The sequence below is a fragment of the Chelonoidis abingdonii genome, chromosome 5 (genome assembly GCF_003597395.2).
Source record: "Chelonoidis abingdonii isolate Lonesome George chromosome 5, CheloAbing_2.0, whole genome shotgun sequence".
NCBI classification, from domain to species: Eukaryota; Metazoa; Chordata; order Testudines; family Testudinidae; genus Chelonoidis; species Chelonoidis abingdonii.
The window spans coordinates 43,380,318-43,399,094 of NC_133773.1; the positions used below are offsets into that span (position 1 = coordinate 43,380,318).

At 41.0% G+C, this 18,777-nt stretch overlaps 1 protein-coding gene across 1 annotated transcript in view; it reads right to left on the bottom strand.

Annotated features, from left to right (window-relative positions):
• Positions 1-18,777, bottom strand: part of NUDT6 (nudix hydrolase 6) — a 28,539-nt gene that overhangs the window by 5,439 nt on the left and 4,323 nt on the right. The window contains exon 3 of the mRNA XM_032797084.2: positions 11,826-11,881. Within this exon, the coding sequence (XP_032652975.1) occupies positions 11,826-11,881 (56 nt within the window). The remainder of the gene's footprint in view (positions 1-11,825; positions 11,882-18,777) is intronic.

Below are 18,777 nucleotides of genomic sequence, written 5' to 3' on the forward strand. Positions count from 1 at the left end.
AAATAGAACTTCTGTTTTTGCTAATGTGATCAGACAGTTACCTGTCTACATGAAATATTGGAAGAAAACATCTACTGATTGAAAATATAAACTGTCTAACAGTCATTAGACAAAGTTGCTGCTAGTTAACTAGTTAAAAGAAGTAGTTGGACATGAAAGAAGCTGCTATAGATATAGACTGTATAATCTTTAATCACTAATGTATTCTACTTCAGTGGGTTTTTTTTGGCTTTTTAAAAACTGTACATATTTAATCTTCAAATAGATATTATGATTGTAGTATTGTTCTATACTGCACTGGCTTTAAAGTGATTTAGTGTCTGTAATAACCATGTAGTATAACTTGTCTTTTGTTTTCATGGAGTAGAAAAATAAAATCAAGACCTTTTTTGTGTGTGATCTCTATACAAAATCATTTATCGAAATTCAGCAGAATCAAGTTGAAAAATTAGCAGCCCTGGCATTGTAACTGCAACTGATAAACATGGACAAGATCCTGCAGCTGTTGTATTAGGCCCTATACATTTTTTTAAAACTAATTGCAGTTAAAAAATGTTACCAGACTGACAATCTACTGAGATTAATGTAGAAAAAATTTAAATTATCCTGGGAGATGAAAGTGTATTTTTTCTTGGAGGGCAAAGCAACTATGTACTTCCCATTGATTATACTGGAAAACAATCTCTTTGGGCTCTCCTTAAAAGCTTGGACAAAAGTTTAGGATAATCATTAAAAAACCGTAGATGGACAATGCATATACGTCCACTGGGATTCAGATTTTGTTTTCTGTGCCTGGAAATCTTTAACTGTGTAATTGTCCTTATTCAAGACACCACACAATGAGCTCTTAAAACTATTTTGAGATCGCAGCGTGCAGTATACATCATCACATAAATGTGCTCAGCTGATTTTTCAAACTTTAAAAAATATCAATTTATTTAAGTAAACTGGTCATCTTTGGGAAAATCTCATTTTTCTGGAGGGGGGCAGGGGAACAAAAACAAAAAAACCCCTAAGAACATAAGCCTGGCCACACTGGGTCAATGTTGCTGTATCCTGTCTTCTGACACTGGCTGGTGCCAGATGCTTCACAGAGAATGAACAGAACAGTAATTATTCAGTGATCCTGTCATCTAATCCCACTTTCTTGCAGTCTCAGATGGAGACACCCAGAGCCTAGGCTTGTGTCCTAACCATCTTGGTGAACAGCCATTGCTGGACTGGTCCTCCATGAACGTGTCTATTTTTTTTTTAACCCTGTTATACTTTTTGGCCTGGCAATAAGTTCCGGTTGACAGTGCACTGTGTAAAGTACTTCCTTATGTTTGTTTTTAAGCCTGCTATCTTTTAATTTAATTAGGTGACCCCTGTTTTTTGTGTTAAGTGAAGGGGTAAATAACACTTCCCCCCCCCCTCCATGCCATTCGTGATTTTATAGATGTCTATCATATCCTTCCTTTAGTAGTCTCTAGTCTAAGCAGAACAGTCCCAGTCTTTTTAATTTCCCCTCCTATGGAAGCTGTTCCATTGCCTTTTCTCTGTACCTTTTCCAATGCTAATTTATCTTCTTTGAGATGGGGTGACCAGGACTGCACACACTATTCAAGGTGTGGGCACACCATAGATTTATACAGATGTATTATATTTTCTGCTTTATTATATATCCCTTTCCTAATGGTTCCTAACATTGTATTAGCTTTTTTCACTGCAGCTGCACACTGAGAAGATGTTTTCGGAGAACTATCTATGATGACTCTAAGATCTTTTTTGAGTGGTAACAGCTAATTTAGACCCCATCATTTTGTATGTCTACTTGGGATTATGCTTTCCAATGTGTATTACTTTGCATTTATCAACACTGAATTTCCTCTGCCATACAGTTGCCCAGTCACCCAGTTTTTTGAGATCCCTTTGGACTTAGGCCCCGTCTACACTACGCAGCTAAATCGATTTAAACAGCTTTAAATCGATTTAACGCTGCACCCATCCACACTACATCACCCTGTAAATCGATTTAAAGGGCTCTTTAAATCGATTTCTGTACTCCATCAAAACCACAGGAGTTACCCTAAAATCGATTTCACTAAATCGGAATTATGGTAGTGTGGACGGAAATCGAAGTTACTAGCCTCCGGGAGGTATCCCACAGAGCACCACTGACCACTCTGGGTCAGCAGTCAGAACTCCGATGCACTGGCCAGGTAAACAGGAAAAAGCCCCGCGGACTTTTGAATTCTATTTCCTGTTTGGCCAGTGTGGAGCTCTGATCAGCACAGGTGACCACGCAGGGCTCAACAGCCAGGTAACAATGCAGTCTCCTGAGAAAAAGAAAAAGAGCTCCAGCATGGACCACACAAGAGGTACTGGATCTGATCGCTATCTGGGGTGAGGATTCAGTGCTTACAGAACTCCGTTCGTCAAGACGAAATGAGAAAATATTTGAAAGAATTTCAAAGTCTATGATTGCAAAAGGACACAGGAGGGACTCAGTGCAGTGCAGAATAAAGTGAAAGAGCTGAGGCAGGCATACCAGAAAACCAGAGAGGCAAACGGAAGGTCTGGAGCAGGTCCGAAAACATGCCGCTTCTATGCTGAGCTGCATGCAATTTTGGGTGCCTGCGCAACAAGTACCCCACCCTGGCCGTGGATTCAGAGGTCAGGGTTGTAATATCAACCGTGGCTGAGGATTCTGCTGAGGGAGAAGATGACGAAGACGAAGAGGAGGAAGAGATTGCTGATAGCACACAGCTCTCAATTACCCACAGCAGCCAGGAGCTTTTTTGAGAGCACAGAATTAAACCAAGCCCAGCCCAGCCAAGCCACTAAATATCCCAGACAGTGAAGCCATGGAAGGAAAACCTCTGGTGAATGTACATTTGTAAGTATCATCAAAGCCACGCTTTCCGGGAATGGCGGGGAGGGAGCACACTGGGCTTCTTGCTGCAGAGTCATATCAGTGTAACCTGGCAAATCAGGCATTTTTTTTGATTCCCAGCATTATTACTTTTGCCGGCTCGGCTGCCGCGTTTACTCACCTTGCCCCTGTTGGGGGGAGGGGAGAGCGAAACTAGGGGCTGGCGCTGGGCTTTCTCTGGCGAGCAGGAATCTTCCCAGCTACCAGCCACGCTTTGGGTGGGGGAGAGGAAGGAGGAAGATGAATAACAACTAGCTTACGTGGATAGCAGCCATGCGCTGGGGGAGGAGTGGAAAGACAGGGGGTTGGGGTTTCCTGGTTCTCTGAAAAGGAACAAGCATCATAAGGTCACTGTGATATAAACCCTGGAGAAGTCAAACATAAAGCCTACCATGGCCGCATGGAAGCTGAATTATGATTCCAGGACCGGGTCCTGCGTCTGCAGTGTGCTCAGAGGGACACAGGCACTCAGTATTAAAAGATGCAAAATTCGACCTTGTAGTGAAATCACATGTGCTATGTAAGGTGCATAGTTTTATTCACTGTGAAAGAGTACAATCATTGTTCTGTAAAATGTATCTTTTACATACTTCTCTCCCTGTCTTCCCTCCCCATGCAGCTGCGCACTTTTCTGTACTCCCTACCCCATCAGGAAGGCTAGCTAAAGGCGGAGGAGAAAGAGAACTCGAGATGAAATGTTTTCAGAAATCATGGAAGTAAGCCACAGTGACAGAGCTCATCAGAATGATTGGAAGGAAGTGATAGCAAAATACAGGAAAGATGCCAGTGACCGGGAGGATAGGAGAGACGCTCGAGATGAGAGGATGGCGGCAGGAAGAAGAGAGGTGGCGACAGGAAGACAGGCAGGAAGATCAGAGGTGTAGGCAGGAAGATCAGCCTGGTGGCGTGATGCAACGCTGGAGCTGCTGCGTGATCAAACTGAGATCCTCAGGCGCATGGTGGATGTTCAGGAACAGCAGCGGGGTTACAGAGTGCCACTGCAGCCCATGTTTACCCACCCTCAAAGCTCCCCACATTCCATATCTCCCTCACCAGACGTGTTAGAACGCGTGGGGGACGGATTTCTGCACCAGCCCACTCCACCCCATGGACAGCCCAACCAAAAGGCTGACATTAAGCTGAAATGTGCTTAATGGGCTTTTCCTTTCTTCCGATCCTCCTCCCAAATACACCATGCAGGGATACCTAGATAATTCTGTGCCTCTTTTTATAATTACTTTTTAATCAAGAATACATCCAAAGGGGGAGGGTGGTTTCTTACAGGGAATGACTTTTAAGAAAGAATTCATGATTTTTAAGCAATACCAAATGACTTTTAATACAGAATAAATGATTTTTAAATATACTGACTTTATTTCCTTCAGCAAGCTGTAAGTAAAGGGGGAGGGTGGGTTGCTTAGAGGGAGTCAATAGAGGCGGGATTGTTCATCAAGGGGAAACAAACCACTGCAGTCACACCGTACCCTGGCCCGTGCTGAAACTACTTTTCAAGGCTTCTCTGATGCGCACCGCCTCCTGGTGTGCTCTTCTAATCGCCCTGGTGTCTGGCTGCTCGTAGTCAGCGGCCAGGTGATTTGCCTCAGCCTCCTCCCCCGCCAGAAGGTCTCCCCTTACTCTCACAGAGATTGTGGAGCACACAGCAAGCAGCAATAGCAATGGGGACATTCTTTTGGCTGAGGTCTGAGCGAGTAAAGTAATGATCGGAAGCGACCCTTTAAACGGCCAAAATGCACACTCTACCACATCCTGCACTTGCTCAGCCTGTAGTTAAACAGCTCCTGACCACTGTCCAGCTGCCTGTGTATGGCTTCATGAGCCATGGCATCAAGGGGTAGGCTGGGTCACCCAGGATAACGACAGGCATCTCAACATCGCCAACTGTATTTTCTGGTCTGGAAGTAATTCCCTGCTGCAGCCGTTTAAAGAGAGTTGTGTTTCTGAAGACAGGCGAGCGTCATGAACCCTTCCTGGCCATCCACGTGGATGCTGGTGAAACGTCCCTTGTGATTCCACCAGTGCTTGCAGCACCATGGAAAAGTACCCCTTGCGGTTCACGTACTGGGTGCCCTGGTGCTCTGGGCCAAGATAGGGATATGGGTTCCATCTATGGCCCCTCACAGTTAGGGAATCCCCTTGCAGCAAAGCCATCCACTATCACCTGCACGTTTCCCAGAGTCACAAACTTTCGTAGCAGCAGCTTAACGATTGCTTTGGCTACTTGCATCACAGCAGCCCCCACAGTAGATTTTCCCACTCCAAATTGATTCCGACTGACCGGTAAGCTGTCTGGAGTTGCAAGCTTCCAGAGGGCTATTGCCACTCGCTTCTCCACTGTGAGGGCTGCTCTCATCTTAGTATTATGGGCGTTTCAGGGGCAGGGGAAAGCAAGTCACAAAGTTCAAAAGAAAGTGCTCTTACGCATGCGAAGTTTTGCAGCCACTGGGAATCGTCCCACACCTGCAAAACTATGCGGTCCCACCAGTCTGTGCTTGTTTCCCGTGCCAAAATCGCGTTCAATGGGTAGAAGCTGCCCCATTTACCAGCAGTAGCTCCAAAATGCTGGGTCCAGCGGTTAGGGAGAATTCAGGTCTCCATGTCGTCATCGCTCTCGTCGAGTGCGCTGTCGTAGCTGCCTCCTCCTCCTCCTGCTCATACCCCCTCTCACTGAATTTGCAGTTCATGCTCAGCATAGACAGCACGAGAGTGCGCGAGGTGTTTACAACTTGCACGATTTGCGTTACTGATCTCAGCAGGGTCCATGGTCAGCAGGGTCATGCTTGCTGTGCTATGGCGTTTGCTCTCTTCACCCAGGAAAAAGGCGCGAAATGGTTGGCTGCTGCTTTTCACAAAGGAGGGGTGAGGCTGTACCCAGCACCACCCGGGACAATGTTTTTTGCCCATCAGGCACTGGGCTCTCAACCAGGAAGTGGAGCACTATGGGATAGCTGTGGAACAGCTACCCACAGTGCACCGCTCCTGAAATCGACGCTAGCCTTGGACCATGGACGCACGACAATCGATTTAAAGGATGTCCTAGTGTGGACGCACTATATCGGATTTTATAAACTCCGGTTTCCAATAAAATCGGTTTTAAACAATTCGAATTAATCAAGGTAGATGTAGACAAGGTCTCTGTCAGCTTGGACTTAACTATCTTGAGTATTGGTGGTATCATCTGCACTTTGCCACATCACTGTTTACCCATTTCCAGCATTATCGAATAACTGACAGCATAGCCCAGTACAGATCCTTGGGGGCCCGCTATTTACTCTCCACTGTGAAACTGACCATTTGTCCTACCCTATATTTCTATCTTTTAATTATTTTGCTTAGAAGCTTGAATCGTGGACCTTGTCAAATCTTTGTGAAAGTCCAAGTGCACATTCAGCTAAATCACCCTTGTAAACGGCTTGTTAACTGCCCACAAGAAATTCCAAAGATTAGTGAAGCATGAGTTTCTTACAAAACTATGTTCCCCTATTTGACATAGGGAACCAATTTCTTGATCAAATTTAGTTTTTTAGATGATTAGTTCAATAAAAATGACATACTGACTTCAGCTCCTATAATTTAGTCGTTATGCTCCTTGCAAAAACTTTTTTTCCCCTTGCTTCCTCATTTTTTTTTTTTTCTTCCTCATGGTTGCATATCATGTCCAGCTTATTCTGGCAAAGAGAGCTGGATGTAGGTGGCCCAGCGCTTACTGCAAATTCTATGTTGTGTCACCTGAGAATGAGTTTGTAAGAAGTGATACAGAAGTTCACTCCACATCCTCATGTTCAAACCGTCTTCAACATTCTGCCCACGATAGAAATCCACCTCCCTTTTGTTGGGCCAAGGAATAGAAGCAAAATGACTGTTTTGCGTCCCAAAGGGTTTGACACCATGTGCAGCAAATATGTTTGTGCCAGGCCTCCAGAGTACCGAGACTAGCTGCAAGTTTTTTTTTGTATTGAAGGGTGGCTCAGGGCAAGGAAGCCAACCTTTGAATTGTACAATTTTTTTTTAGAGAACTTTAGGAAGACAATTTCTTTTTACTCCATCACCAAAAAAAATTTTGTTTAAAAAAAAAGGGGGCAGTATAGGGTGGTATTTTTTTTTTTATTTTTTGAGATTTGGATGATTTCCTGAGGATCTCTCTAAAAATTTAAAAGCAGGTTATCTCTTATTGTTATACACCACATGCATCATCATGCGTACTGTCTACTACAGGACATAGGACAGGGTCAGCAACCTTTCAGAAGTGTATGTGCCGGAGTCTTCGTTTATATCACTTTATGTTAAGGGTTTTGTGTGCCAATACATACACTTTTAAACCTTTTTAGAAGGTCTCATTCCTTATAAGTCTATAATATATAAAACTCAAACTATTGTTGTATGTGAAAGTAAATGACAGGTTTTCAGAATGTTTAAGAAGACTTCATTTAAGAATAAATTAAAATGCAAGAGCACGCCCAGACTGGTGGCCAGGATCTGGGCAGTAGTGTGAGTGCACACTCCACTGAAAATCAGCTTGCGTGCTGCCTTCGGCACCCGTGCCATAGGTTGCTTACCCCTGGACTAGGAAAATATTTCTCTGTTTGTATTTTCTTCACTTATGCTGGAAACTCTTTCCACCTATAACAAGAGCCAGTTTTGGATCTTACAGATTGCATGCCAAATTTATGCATTAACTGGCAACTGCTCAAAATGGGCTTGGAAGCCCCACTACACAGAAGTCCTTACAGTTTTGCTTTACAGCTAGTAAAAATAACAAAGTTAATACTTTACTTCCTGTAGAGTGGTGCCTCTTGTTCCCTGAACTCTTGCATTACCAATTCAACATATTGTATAATTGTGACTGCCTATGAATATACACTTTCATTTAAGTTCATTAGCTTTGCTGCATGTAGCTGTGAATGAAGTAAAGCTTCGTTTAGTTACTGAAAACAAATCTATGGCTAGTTATTTCACCATGGGGAAAATGTAGCTGGTAGGATGCTGGCTTAGATCTAATGACTGACAAAATGGAAACTGATACATCCAATTACACCTTATTTTGCCATTTGCAGAAAATAACTGATAGCTCCCACTTAATTATAGGTAGCCTATGCTGTTACAGTGGAGAGATTTGAATTACATTTCCAAAAGGTTATTCAAGTACAAAAACATTACCTTCAACTAAAATACAAATAACTTTCATTAGTTTTGTTCTTGAATTTAGCACATGAAATGGTGGAATGGCTCAGGAGTCTGGTAAGGAAATAAGAGCCTTTCACCACTTGATGACTGGCTTAAGTGTAGGTAACCTTGGTAGGGAGTGGAAGCCATTACTGTGTGATGGATGTTTGGTGGTCTCAATTCAGTTCTGTATCACAAAAACCACCATCACTGGAACTGACACATGCTTGGCAGCCTCAGCAAAGAGGCCAAGAATGAAAGTGTATATGAGAAATTAATTAACTTCACATGCTTAGTGATGGGTTCCTCTATATCCTGGTCAAAGCATGTTGTTAATTATTTCATGTCATAATGTCTGGCACTTTACAAAACAAACAAACAGAATCCCTGTCCCAAAGAGTTTACTGAGACCTTCTGACTTCATTGGGATTCTGCAAAGGCCTGCATGGATCCAATTGCAGCCTGGTGCTTAAGTTAGGATATGGCGTATATAGGGAGTGATTGGGTGGGGAAGACAAAGAAGAAAATCATATAGTCATGAGGTTGCTTAGGTGAATAGTACATGTGTCTTGAATTACCCTGTGTTTTGGGTTCTTTATTAATGGAGGGGTGAGGTTGTCTGAGCAGATCCATTTTCAAGGGTGGGTGAGTGGGGGGAATTTGCATGGACAGTGCCTGTGTTGTAACTGTTCTGTAGCTTTCAGTCTAATGTCAATCAAGCTCTTTCAATAAATATTCCCTGCCCCTAAGCACACTTCGAAGAAAATAAATACACCAGTGAAATGTTTGACAGGTATGCTATGGCTAGAGGAAAACTTTTTAAATGGAATATTTTTCTGAAAAATATAGCTTATTAGTAATATTCTGTAATATTATTCTCTAGCCCATTTTTGTTTGTTGGGGGCTTTTGCCTTAAATCTGTCACTGGGAGTTATTCTGAAAGAGTTGTCCCTGTCTAACTCCCTGGGCAGATCCTCTTGTACTCAGGAATAAGAGTCTCTTGTTCTTGTTTAGCTTAACCTGCCTCGGATGTAGATTAAGCTAACTTGGAATAAGACAATTTTATTCCTGAATAAGTGTGCCCACACACCTGTTCCTCTTTAAATTCATATCCTAATTTCATCCAAATTTATTTCTTAGAGTAGACAAACCCTTGGGTCCAAATCCTGCAAAAATTTATGCACATGCATAATTTTACTCAGTAGTTTCATTTTAGTTTATAGGACTACTGCTGTCAGTCTAGTTATGACTAATGTAAAAACTAAATTACTAATAAATAACATGTTCAATTCTACTATATCAGGACTGTAACTTGGAACTTTCTGATGCCTCAGAGGAGTCTCATTTTAAGATGGGCAAAATAAGCATCTATGCCAGATGAACCTATAGGAAACAAAATTGTGTTATGCAAATATCTATCTTAAAAATTAACAAAAGAATGTTTCCTCCTCTCTTTTCTGACAGTTACAAAGTGGTCTCTGAACAGAATAATTTTCAAACATTTCCATGAGATGTTGGCAGATATTTATATTTGTGTTCTTTTTTAAGCAGTGCAGAGATAAACATATGCTCTAGATGAAAAACAGGAGCTCTATGAAAAGGTAGTCTGGGCCTTTTTTTAGCAGAAACTGTGTGCATCCTTTTTTAATGGCTTCTCTCATTGGATGTGATAACAGCCTCTCACTTGCCTCAGCAACCCCTGCAAGCTGTACCTGCAATAGGATGGTTCTTGTTTCCTTGAGGCAGCAGTGACAGAGTTGTAACTAGTATGCAACTTTTTCATCTGTTGAAGACCATTTTGTGTTCTCTACCTTATTTTTTCCTTTATAGGAGGCATACTCACTACATCCATCTACTAGCTAGGAAGGCAGGCAGCTTCCTATGAGGCAGGAGTATTATTTTTGGGGCAGCTGCTGCTAGATGTGAACTTGTCTATATTGGCACAGTGCTTGGCACAATTCACTAAATAAATTGGCTGCAATCCTCTCAACAGTTTGATTAAAATGGCTTCTGCCAAACAAATTCTTGCTTTAAAGTAAGTATATAAAGGGGCTTTACAATATACATTGGACATGAAACTATACTGAGATCATTAGAGTATTTAATGACGAAAGAATTTTTTAAAAATGTAGTTAATGTCAATTTGGTCACTTAGTGGTAATCTGGATGTTAAAGAATGCAAATGTAACAAACAAGGTTATTAACATCAAACTGAGTGTTATGTTTAAAGTGGTAAATATCCAAATGTTTGATTTGTTTTGAGTGGCCTGCACAATAAAACTATCTAAGCAATATTTTCTAGTACTCCTTTCCCATGTCTTATTGTAGGTTCAGTCCAGGTGTATTCCTCTAAAAGGCAGCATTCTCCATGTTTTCTTTTAAACATAAATGCGATTGCTAACATATATGTTCAGTTATGAGGGCTATGACACAAACAGATGTTAAGAGGCAGTATTTCAAAGTTATGTCTAAAATTTCAGCTGTACCTCACAGGACTCTGCTTCCCCCTCTCCTCCCCTTTCCCCCCAACCCACCTCCATTTAACAAGAGATGAAATAAAAATAGCACAATTCCATTCAGGTTTAGAGTAAGGCAGGTTAGCTTCATCAGCCAAGACAATTTCCTTGCTTTAGTTTGTGTCACTGCCTTAATGTTTCAGCATGGTTTTCTCCTCTCTGAAATTCCACGTTTTCATAAAGAAGGAATTATGCTCTGTTGTGCAAATCTGTAGTTGGATGATCATTAACCTGCTAGACGGGCTGTTGTGTCCATTTGGCTGTCGTGCAGTTTGTGCTAAAATTCTTAATGAAACTGTATTTGAAAAAGTCTCTGAAAATGCCCAGTAGATGCAGAAGGGTATGTTTGTGTTCATTTTAAAGAAAATGTGATTTAGAAGGTACGTATGCATAAAGAAGCATGTTGTGGCTCACCACCCTAGGAACATTTTACAAAAGGCTAAGGGGACCCGGGTGAGCTCAACATGTGGAGTGGAGAGGAAAAATATAAGCATGTGATGAACAAATCCATATATGGAAAGGTTACATATGATTGGCTAGAGGTTTGTTATATAACTTGCTATGTAACTGCCATGTGCTATAAAATGCCAACAGGAGGGGCTCCTTGTTAGAGGGACTCTGGCTGATTTTTGTAGCAGGGGCTCTACCTTTGTGCACATTGAATAAAGTCTTGTTGAACTGAATTGAATGAAGTATCAAAGATCCTTGATGCTGCCTGGCATCTGACTCATTTGGTTATTATCGGGAACCACAAAATCCCAACAATGCATTTTAAAATTTCCATCTAGACTGCTTGTTTTCCCTCCCAAAACACCAAGAATGATCAGGTCATACTACAACTAGCAGTTTGCCACATATATGCATAGAACAAGCTGATAGTCTATAGTGCAGCCCTTTATATAGTCATTCCTCAAGTACTTGTCAAGTAGTAGAATATTGAGTTAAGCACAATACAAGTTCATTCAATTTTTATCCATTTAAAATTAACAAAAACAGAACTGTCTGCAGTACAGCAGCCTTCAAAGTTTAAATTTTTTTACTCCTTTTTAAATACAAAGAGTAGTCTATAGTTAAGCATTCAAAAATACCAGTGGAGAAAAGTAAACTTTCACTATTCTGACATCAGAAATGGAAGCTAAAAGATCTTTGTTTTATGCAATATTCAAAGCCCATTTAGGATTAATTGGTATTTTAGAATCATATAACAAACTTACTTTATTTTTGTCTTGTACAACCAATACTTTTCCAGTGTCTACATCCAATGCAGCACCTATTGGAGACACAATATTTTCTGGTAACTTTAGAAAGATATGTCTGGAAACTATTATAAAATTTTAGAATTCAGAATTTTACATTACCTAAAAAGAAAGCATGATAAACCTTTCGAGGGATTCATCAGTGCTCAGTGCAAGTTTAGTTTAGGCTTAGTCTAGGTGATTTATCATCAGAAAATTGGATTGTGCTGAATGAAAAAAGTACTTCAAATTACAGGTATAAAAGTTAAAACTTATCAAGTTGGGGTGAATGTGCTTTCCAAAATTAAGATGTAGATATCATAGGTAAAAGAAAAAAAATCTTAAGTTTTATGTAAAATGACTGCTAGTAAGGTTCAAAGGCCAAGAAAACTATTCCAAATAATCTAGCAAAACATACTTGGAAGTCATTTCCTTTCTTCAAGAGAGATCTCATTTAAGTCCATGGGAATCTTTCCACTGACTTCCGTGGGCCTTCAATCAGGCCCCAGCTGAAAACCATCCTTGGTGAAAGCCTGACCCTGGTGAATCAAATGAAGCTCTCCCTAATTTCAGTGAGGCCAGCAGGGTGGATAAAAATCAACTGAATTTTTTTATTTAAATCAGACTTTTTTGATAAAATGATTTTTGAGGAAAAAACCTATCTAAAGATAGTTTTAATTAAGATACATTATAGTTCAAAGATATCGCATCATGGAATAGGGATTATAAATTCTAATTCTATAGTATAAGACCATATATTTGCATACTGTTTAAGAAAAGTTTTGTAAACGAGTTCCAATAGTTTATCGATTAGGGACCCAATCTTATGGGGTTCCAAGGGCTTATGTATAAATTATTTAGGTTAATCTTTCTATCTACCCAATGGGACTCAGTGCTCAGTCTAGAAGATACCATCAGAGATGCTTCGTTTTGCAGTTCTCAAACTGGATTTGTCTTTAGCAAAAATGTTTTTAATTAAATAAATATATAGAGGTGAGAAATAAGACATCAACCCTACTGTCCCTCTGCAAATTTGTGTACACAGAGTCAATCCCTTACCTCTCTCTAAAAGTGCAAAGTTTCAGAAAGTTCAATGAATAGAAGATTGGGGGGGGGGGGGGGGGTGTGTGTAAAGATCTGGACAATGAAGAAAGAAGTCTGGAGATAATTGAGGAGGGAGGGACAGGCAGTTGAGACAAAAGTGAACTGTTTGAGCAGCATATTCTAGAAGTCTTGAGGTCTTTCTGAGTGCAGTCTTCATTGATTTGAGAATAACATATCTCTCACTAGAAGGGAAACCTATAATTGCAGCAGGCCATAAAAGGACCCAGTTTGGGAATATGAACCATTCAAGAAATTTATGTTTGCTGCTCGCTGTTTTAAAGAAAGCACACCATGAACTGGTAGCAGTCACTTTAAGCACTTGGATTCAGAGACTGTTGAAGTGATAATCTCACTTTTTATAGCAGTAGCTGCTTCTGCAGTGTAGGAAGAATATTTCTTCCTTTGGATTAATTCATTCCAAATTGAGCAATTGTTTGGGACTTAAAAAGCAGGAAAGCTTATTTTTTTTTTCCAGAGTATGAACAAATAGGAAAATGAAGATCAAGATAATGAGTTAGCTGCAGAAGCCAATATTTTAAGTTTATCTCAGTTGATCTGGCTGACACAGTCGATTTTAATTTTTTTTAAATTTCATTTAATTATTTTACTTACTTTTTTTTTACAAAAAACAAACCGATTTAAAAAAACTTGAATGTTTAACTAAGTTTAAAAAATCATATGCTTGTTTTGTTAAAAATATTATATGTTTGCTTTGAAGAAAAACATCCAGAATACAGAACATTGTGTTTTAGTAAATAAACAATTAAATGTCTGCCTGGTGGTTTCTCCTACTAATCAGCATGGTTAAGAAATCCTCCAAATACTGATGATTAACCTGTTGAATTGGGAAACAGTTCACCTCCCAATGACCTCAATAAATATCTGCTTCAATTACATTTGGTAAATGAAATAACCATTCATTTTCTGATATAGCTGTAAAACTAATCTGAAAAGTTTTCAAAATAAATTACTTTAAAAATGTATATGGTGTACCTTCTAAAAATGAAACCTCTACATCAGGGGTGGGCAACCTTTCAGAAGTGGTGTGCTGAATATTCATTTATTCATTTTAAGTTAAGATTTCGCGTGCCAGTAACACATTTTAACATTTTTAGAAGGTCTCTTTCTCTAAGTCTATAATATATAACTAAACAATTGTTGTATGTAAAGTAAATAAGTTTTTTAAAATGTTTAAGAAGCTTTATTTAAAATGAAATTAAAATGCAGAGCCCCTCCGGACCAGTGGCCAGGACCCAGGCAGTGTGAGTGCCACTGAAAATCAGCTTATGTGCCGCCTTTGGCACGTGTGCCACAGGTTGCCTACCCCTGCTCTACATCTATCTCTGAGTTGTGAAGAATATGTATTAAGGTTATAACAACCAACAAGAATGCACTTTTATGTAGAAATACATGATTAAGTTGAGTCTTCCTGACAAATCCACCCTGGAGGCCAGGAGTTCCCTCAGCAGATATGGATACTTTCAGATTAAGAAACAGGAAGAAAATGACATTTGCTTATAACAAACACATTTTGAATTCAGCAGGTTGGTTCTATTGATGGTGAAACTATTCTACCAATTTGCTTATATATTCATTTATAGTCTCTCTAGAAAATCTGAATTCTTTCTAAACAGCAAGCAGTATTGGAGTCAACCTGTTTATCAAATAGCACTGCTCCCCAAATGGCACAGAGCCACCTTTACTTGGTGGAAAAAAATATGAGTTCAAGGGTCTGACTGAATAATTAAGCCTTGCATGTACTCTGGTGCTTGCAGTTAGCCTGTTACTTTCTTCCTTATTTTTCTTAAAACTCTGTCTGTTTTCAGGTCTAGTCATCCTGTCATATCTAGTAATCATTCTTGAAAGGATTCCAATTTAAAAACAAATGTCCCTTTTAAAATAGACATTTTACTACCCAAACCTCCTTTTTGACAGATTTCAAATTTACATGCTCTGGTGAGCACAATGAGAACCGTGGGTACAACCTACAGTGCCCTTTTCCACATCAATTTGTGCACTGATTTAAAATTAGTAGATAATTACAGGAAGAACTGTTCCTATCAATTTTGAGCAGATGAAAGCCTATGTGGTTAGCACTCTGATGATGCATACATCTAGATTATTATGGAAAATATTTTAACATAAGGAAATTATTAAGGAATGAATTGTTAGATTGAAAACATCCTTTTCTACATAATACAGAAGTGGGAGTTTTCTGTGTAGGAGAAAGAAATAGCAACCCTGAAGTCAAACTCTGTGAAAGGACATACTTTAGGGAATTAGTCATATCTGCTTCCTTCAGCCTCCCTGTAGATAGTTAGCTGTATATTGGTTAGTGTGGAATCCTGTTTGGGGGGTAGGGAGGAGATGCTGGGATCAACTTTTATGTACGCTGTGGTTGTAGTGGTTATTTTCTAGAAAAGCTGCTCCTCAGCCATATGGCTTTCTGAAACCAAGATTGGCCACTGGAAATGGCAAACAGCGGTCTCGCTTAACTAGAAAGAAGGGTCAATTGTTTCTCTCCTCTGCTCCCAACAAACTGATACCTGTCAATGTAACTTTGAGCACTGTGAGGTGCCTAGAACCAGTCATAAGTAATGATTAAATCAAAAAGAAGATAGGAAAAAATGCTAGTGGTGGTCTGCTTCTGGTCTCCTTTATCAGAGATCAATAGCAGGCCCGGGAATTTGGACCTGTGGCTTTAGAGCAGGGTTTCTCAAACAGAGGTCGCCGGTTCTGTAGGGAAAGCTCCTGGCAGGCCGGTGTGTTCCAGCAACTCCCATTGGCCCGGAGCCGTGACTGGCTGGACCTGCGGACAGAGCAGGTAAACACACCAGCTCGGCCTGCCAGGAGCTTTCCCTACAGAAGCGGCGACCCCTGTTTGAGAAACCCTGCTTTAGAGTATTTCAAACCTGATGCTTTGAACCACATTGACTCCCTGGAAAGGTTCAAACCTGTCCTCTCCCAAGGCAATAGTTAGTAGAATGCTATTTTGTTCAATCACTTGTCTCCTTTTGGAATGAGATGATAAAATTAAAACTCTGCATTGTTAGAGGACAAAAAGCAGATATCTAAACCACTTATAAAACTATTTTAACTTTGAGCTAGCAACAGATGTTCACAGTCCAGGTTCATCTGTGGCCCACTTAATGGCTATAAACCCTGAATGCATGTGCTATAAACATTAACAGACAGAAATATGAATTATTTTGAGATATGAAAAACTGTTTTTAAAATGCCCAAAACTGCTTTGGAAAGTCCATAACCTATTTAATGTTATCATTTCCTGCAATATCACACGGTCATTTGTAGCAGCTGTTCTCATCACAAACCTCTATAGCATTGGTTCTCAACCCATGGCTGAATCAGCATACAACTGCGGCTCATGTGACATCCTTAGGGTCATAAAGGTAGTATATATATTGTGTGGATGTGGCCCACACAACATATAGAGAGCTGCAGATGCAGCCCACAATGGTAAATAGGTTGAGAACCACTCCTTTATAGCAATGGCCAAGATGGTGGCTTCTGTTCAATTATGTAAGATAGGGCTAGTCAATAGGCGGACCACCAGATGCTTTTGAACGGACCCTAAAAATCTTTTTATTTACTTATTATTATCGTTGTTGTATTTTTAAATTATTTTCTCTGAAGTCTGGACCTTGACCAAAAGCTTTGGACCTTGACAAAAAATAATTGACTATGCTGGGTGTAGGAGGACCCGAAGTACTTTCTTTCTTCCCATAACCAGTTCAAAATTTGAAACAATGAAAAAGAATACTCATATTGTCAGGTACGTACCTAACTAGGGGCGGAAAGATTAGATTCTGTTTCAGGGTTTTGGTCATGTACAGGTATACACAGCCTTAACTCCTAACCTTTTGGGTCTCGTTACATAGTATTTCTTTGTGAACAGAGAATATCTAATTTATATTTGCGTGCTCTTGGGCTTGTAACATGTTTTTCTTTCCTTAAATACAGAATGAAAAATTAAAGTATATGGATATTTGAGAAGGAATCTGTCCCTGCCACCTATTCATGGGAGTTAAGCATCATCTTCTATAAATATCTGGAGATATCTGCAACATTTTGGTATTTCAAGAATACCTTAAACATCACCTTTACACAGGCCCGTCCCTACCTATGGTGGTGCCCTACACAGCCCAAGCACCTGCACCTGCCATGTGGGGGGAGCAGCTGCTCTGCTGGGGAGGACTGAGCTTAAGGGCCATGGGGAGAGGAGCTGTGGGGAGCAGCAGTAGAGCAGGAAGGCCTAGGGCAGCACGGGGGATTAGCAGGGGCCCTGGCATGGGCAGCAGGAGTCACCCCTTCCCTCCCCCCCTGCCCTCAGCACTCACTGGTGGCAGTGGGAAGCAGAGCGACCCGGCCCCAGCCCACTTTGCTCCCCCAGCCCTGTTGCTTGGGGGACAGGGCTTGGAGGAAGGGGTCAGGCCCACCCCCACACTCACCGGCAGCGGCAGCGGGAAGCGAAGCAACGCAGCTGGGAGCGGGCTGTAGCCTGGTCGCTCTGCTTCCCGCTGCTGGTGAGTGCAGGGCTGGGCCCAACCCCTTCTGCCAGCTCCAGTATCCCCGCTAATCTCACGGGCTGCGTTGCTCAGGGGAACGGGCTTGGGGGTACAGCGGGGCCTTGGGGAAAGGGGTCAAATGGGGACAGGGCGGGGGTGGAGCAGGGGGGCTGGCTGCAGGATGGGGCTGGCTGCTGGATCCAGTGCCGCATACAGTTGCCTAGGGCACCATGAAATTTACTACCCCAGATTACGTGGTGCCCTTCACAGCTGCGTATTCTGCGTATGCCTAAGACAGCCCTGCCTTTACATGTATGGAAAATAACTGATAGAACCTTTCCATTCTGTTGAAAAGTAGTTATATGTCTAAAAATCCTATTGCTGCAAATTTATGCAATAAATTCATAATCATATACAGGGGGAAATACCACCCATTTGTCTACTGTTAAACAATAGTAGATAGCATCTGTGAGTAATACTTTCTCCCATCTCTAGCTGGCTAAGTGACTCTGTGCTATCCTGGTGAACGACGACTTGGCCTCATTTATTCACACCTTTGTCATCTCTTGGCTAGTCTACACAACCATTCAATATAGCTGGGCATGAACTCTTCAGCACCTGGGAAACTCCAACTGGTACAGAATGCTGCAGCATGTCACCTCAGCAACAGTGGCTACCACAAACACATCAGATCTGTTCTGTGCTCTCTATACTGGCTTCTGATAGGATATGGAATCAAGTGGAAGGTCTCAGTTCTTATCTTCAAGATGCTTCATGGCTAGGGCCCAAGGTATCTAAAAGACTCCCTAAAGCTTCAGTATGAATACCGTGGTCAACAATTTTGCTTTTCTGGAACAATGGAATGTTCTACAATGGGGTGAGCTCATCTGTGAAGGAGACAACTGTCTCAGGAGCCAGTCTGGCACTGTGGAACTCCCACAGGAGCTGAGGATCACCAAAAACCTCACCACCTTCTACCTCCAGTGCACAGTGCATTTCATTCGCCTTGCCTTCTCTAATATGAACATATAGGAATGTGTGTGCAAAAATATATATATAATCCAAAAGAAAACCCTCCACTGCACCTATATAGAAGAACTTATATAGAAGAGAATAGCACTGCTACTGCTTTACTTAAATAAATCAGCTGATTTATTCTATCATGTCTTCCTGATCTTTTCCTTCAGTCAAAAACTCCTAATGAAACCTGCTGGATTCAAAAGCAATAATAGAAAATAAATATATAAATAGTCTTAGAGTTAATTTTTTTTATTAAATTATTATGCAGCAGTGCTTGAAAT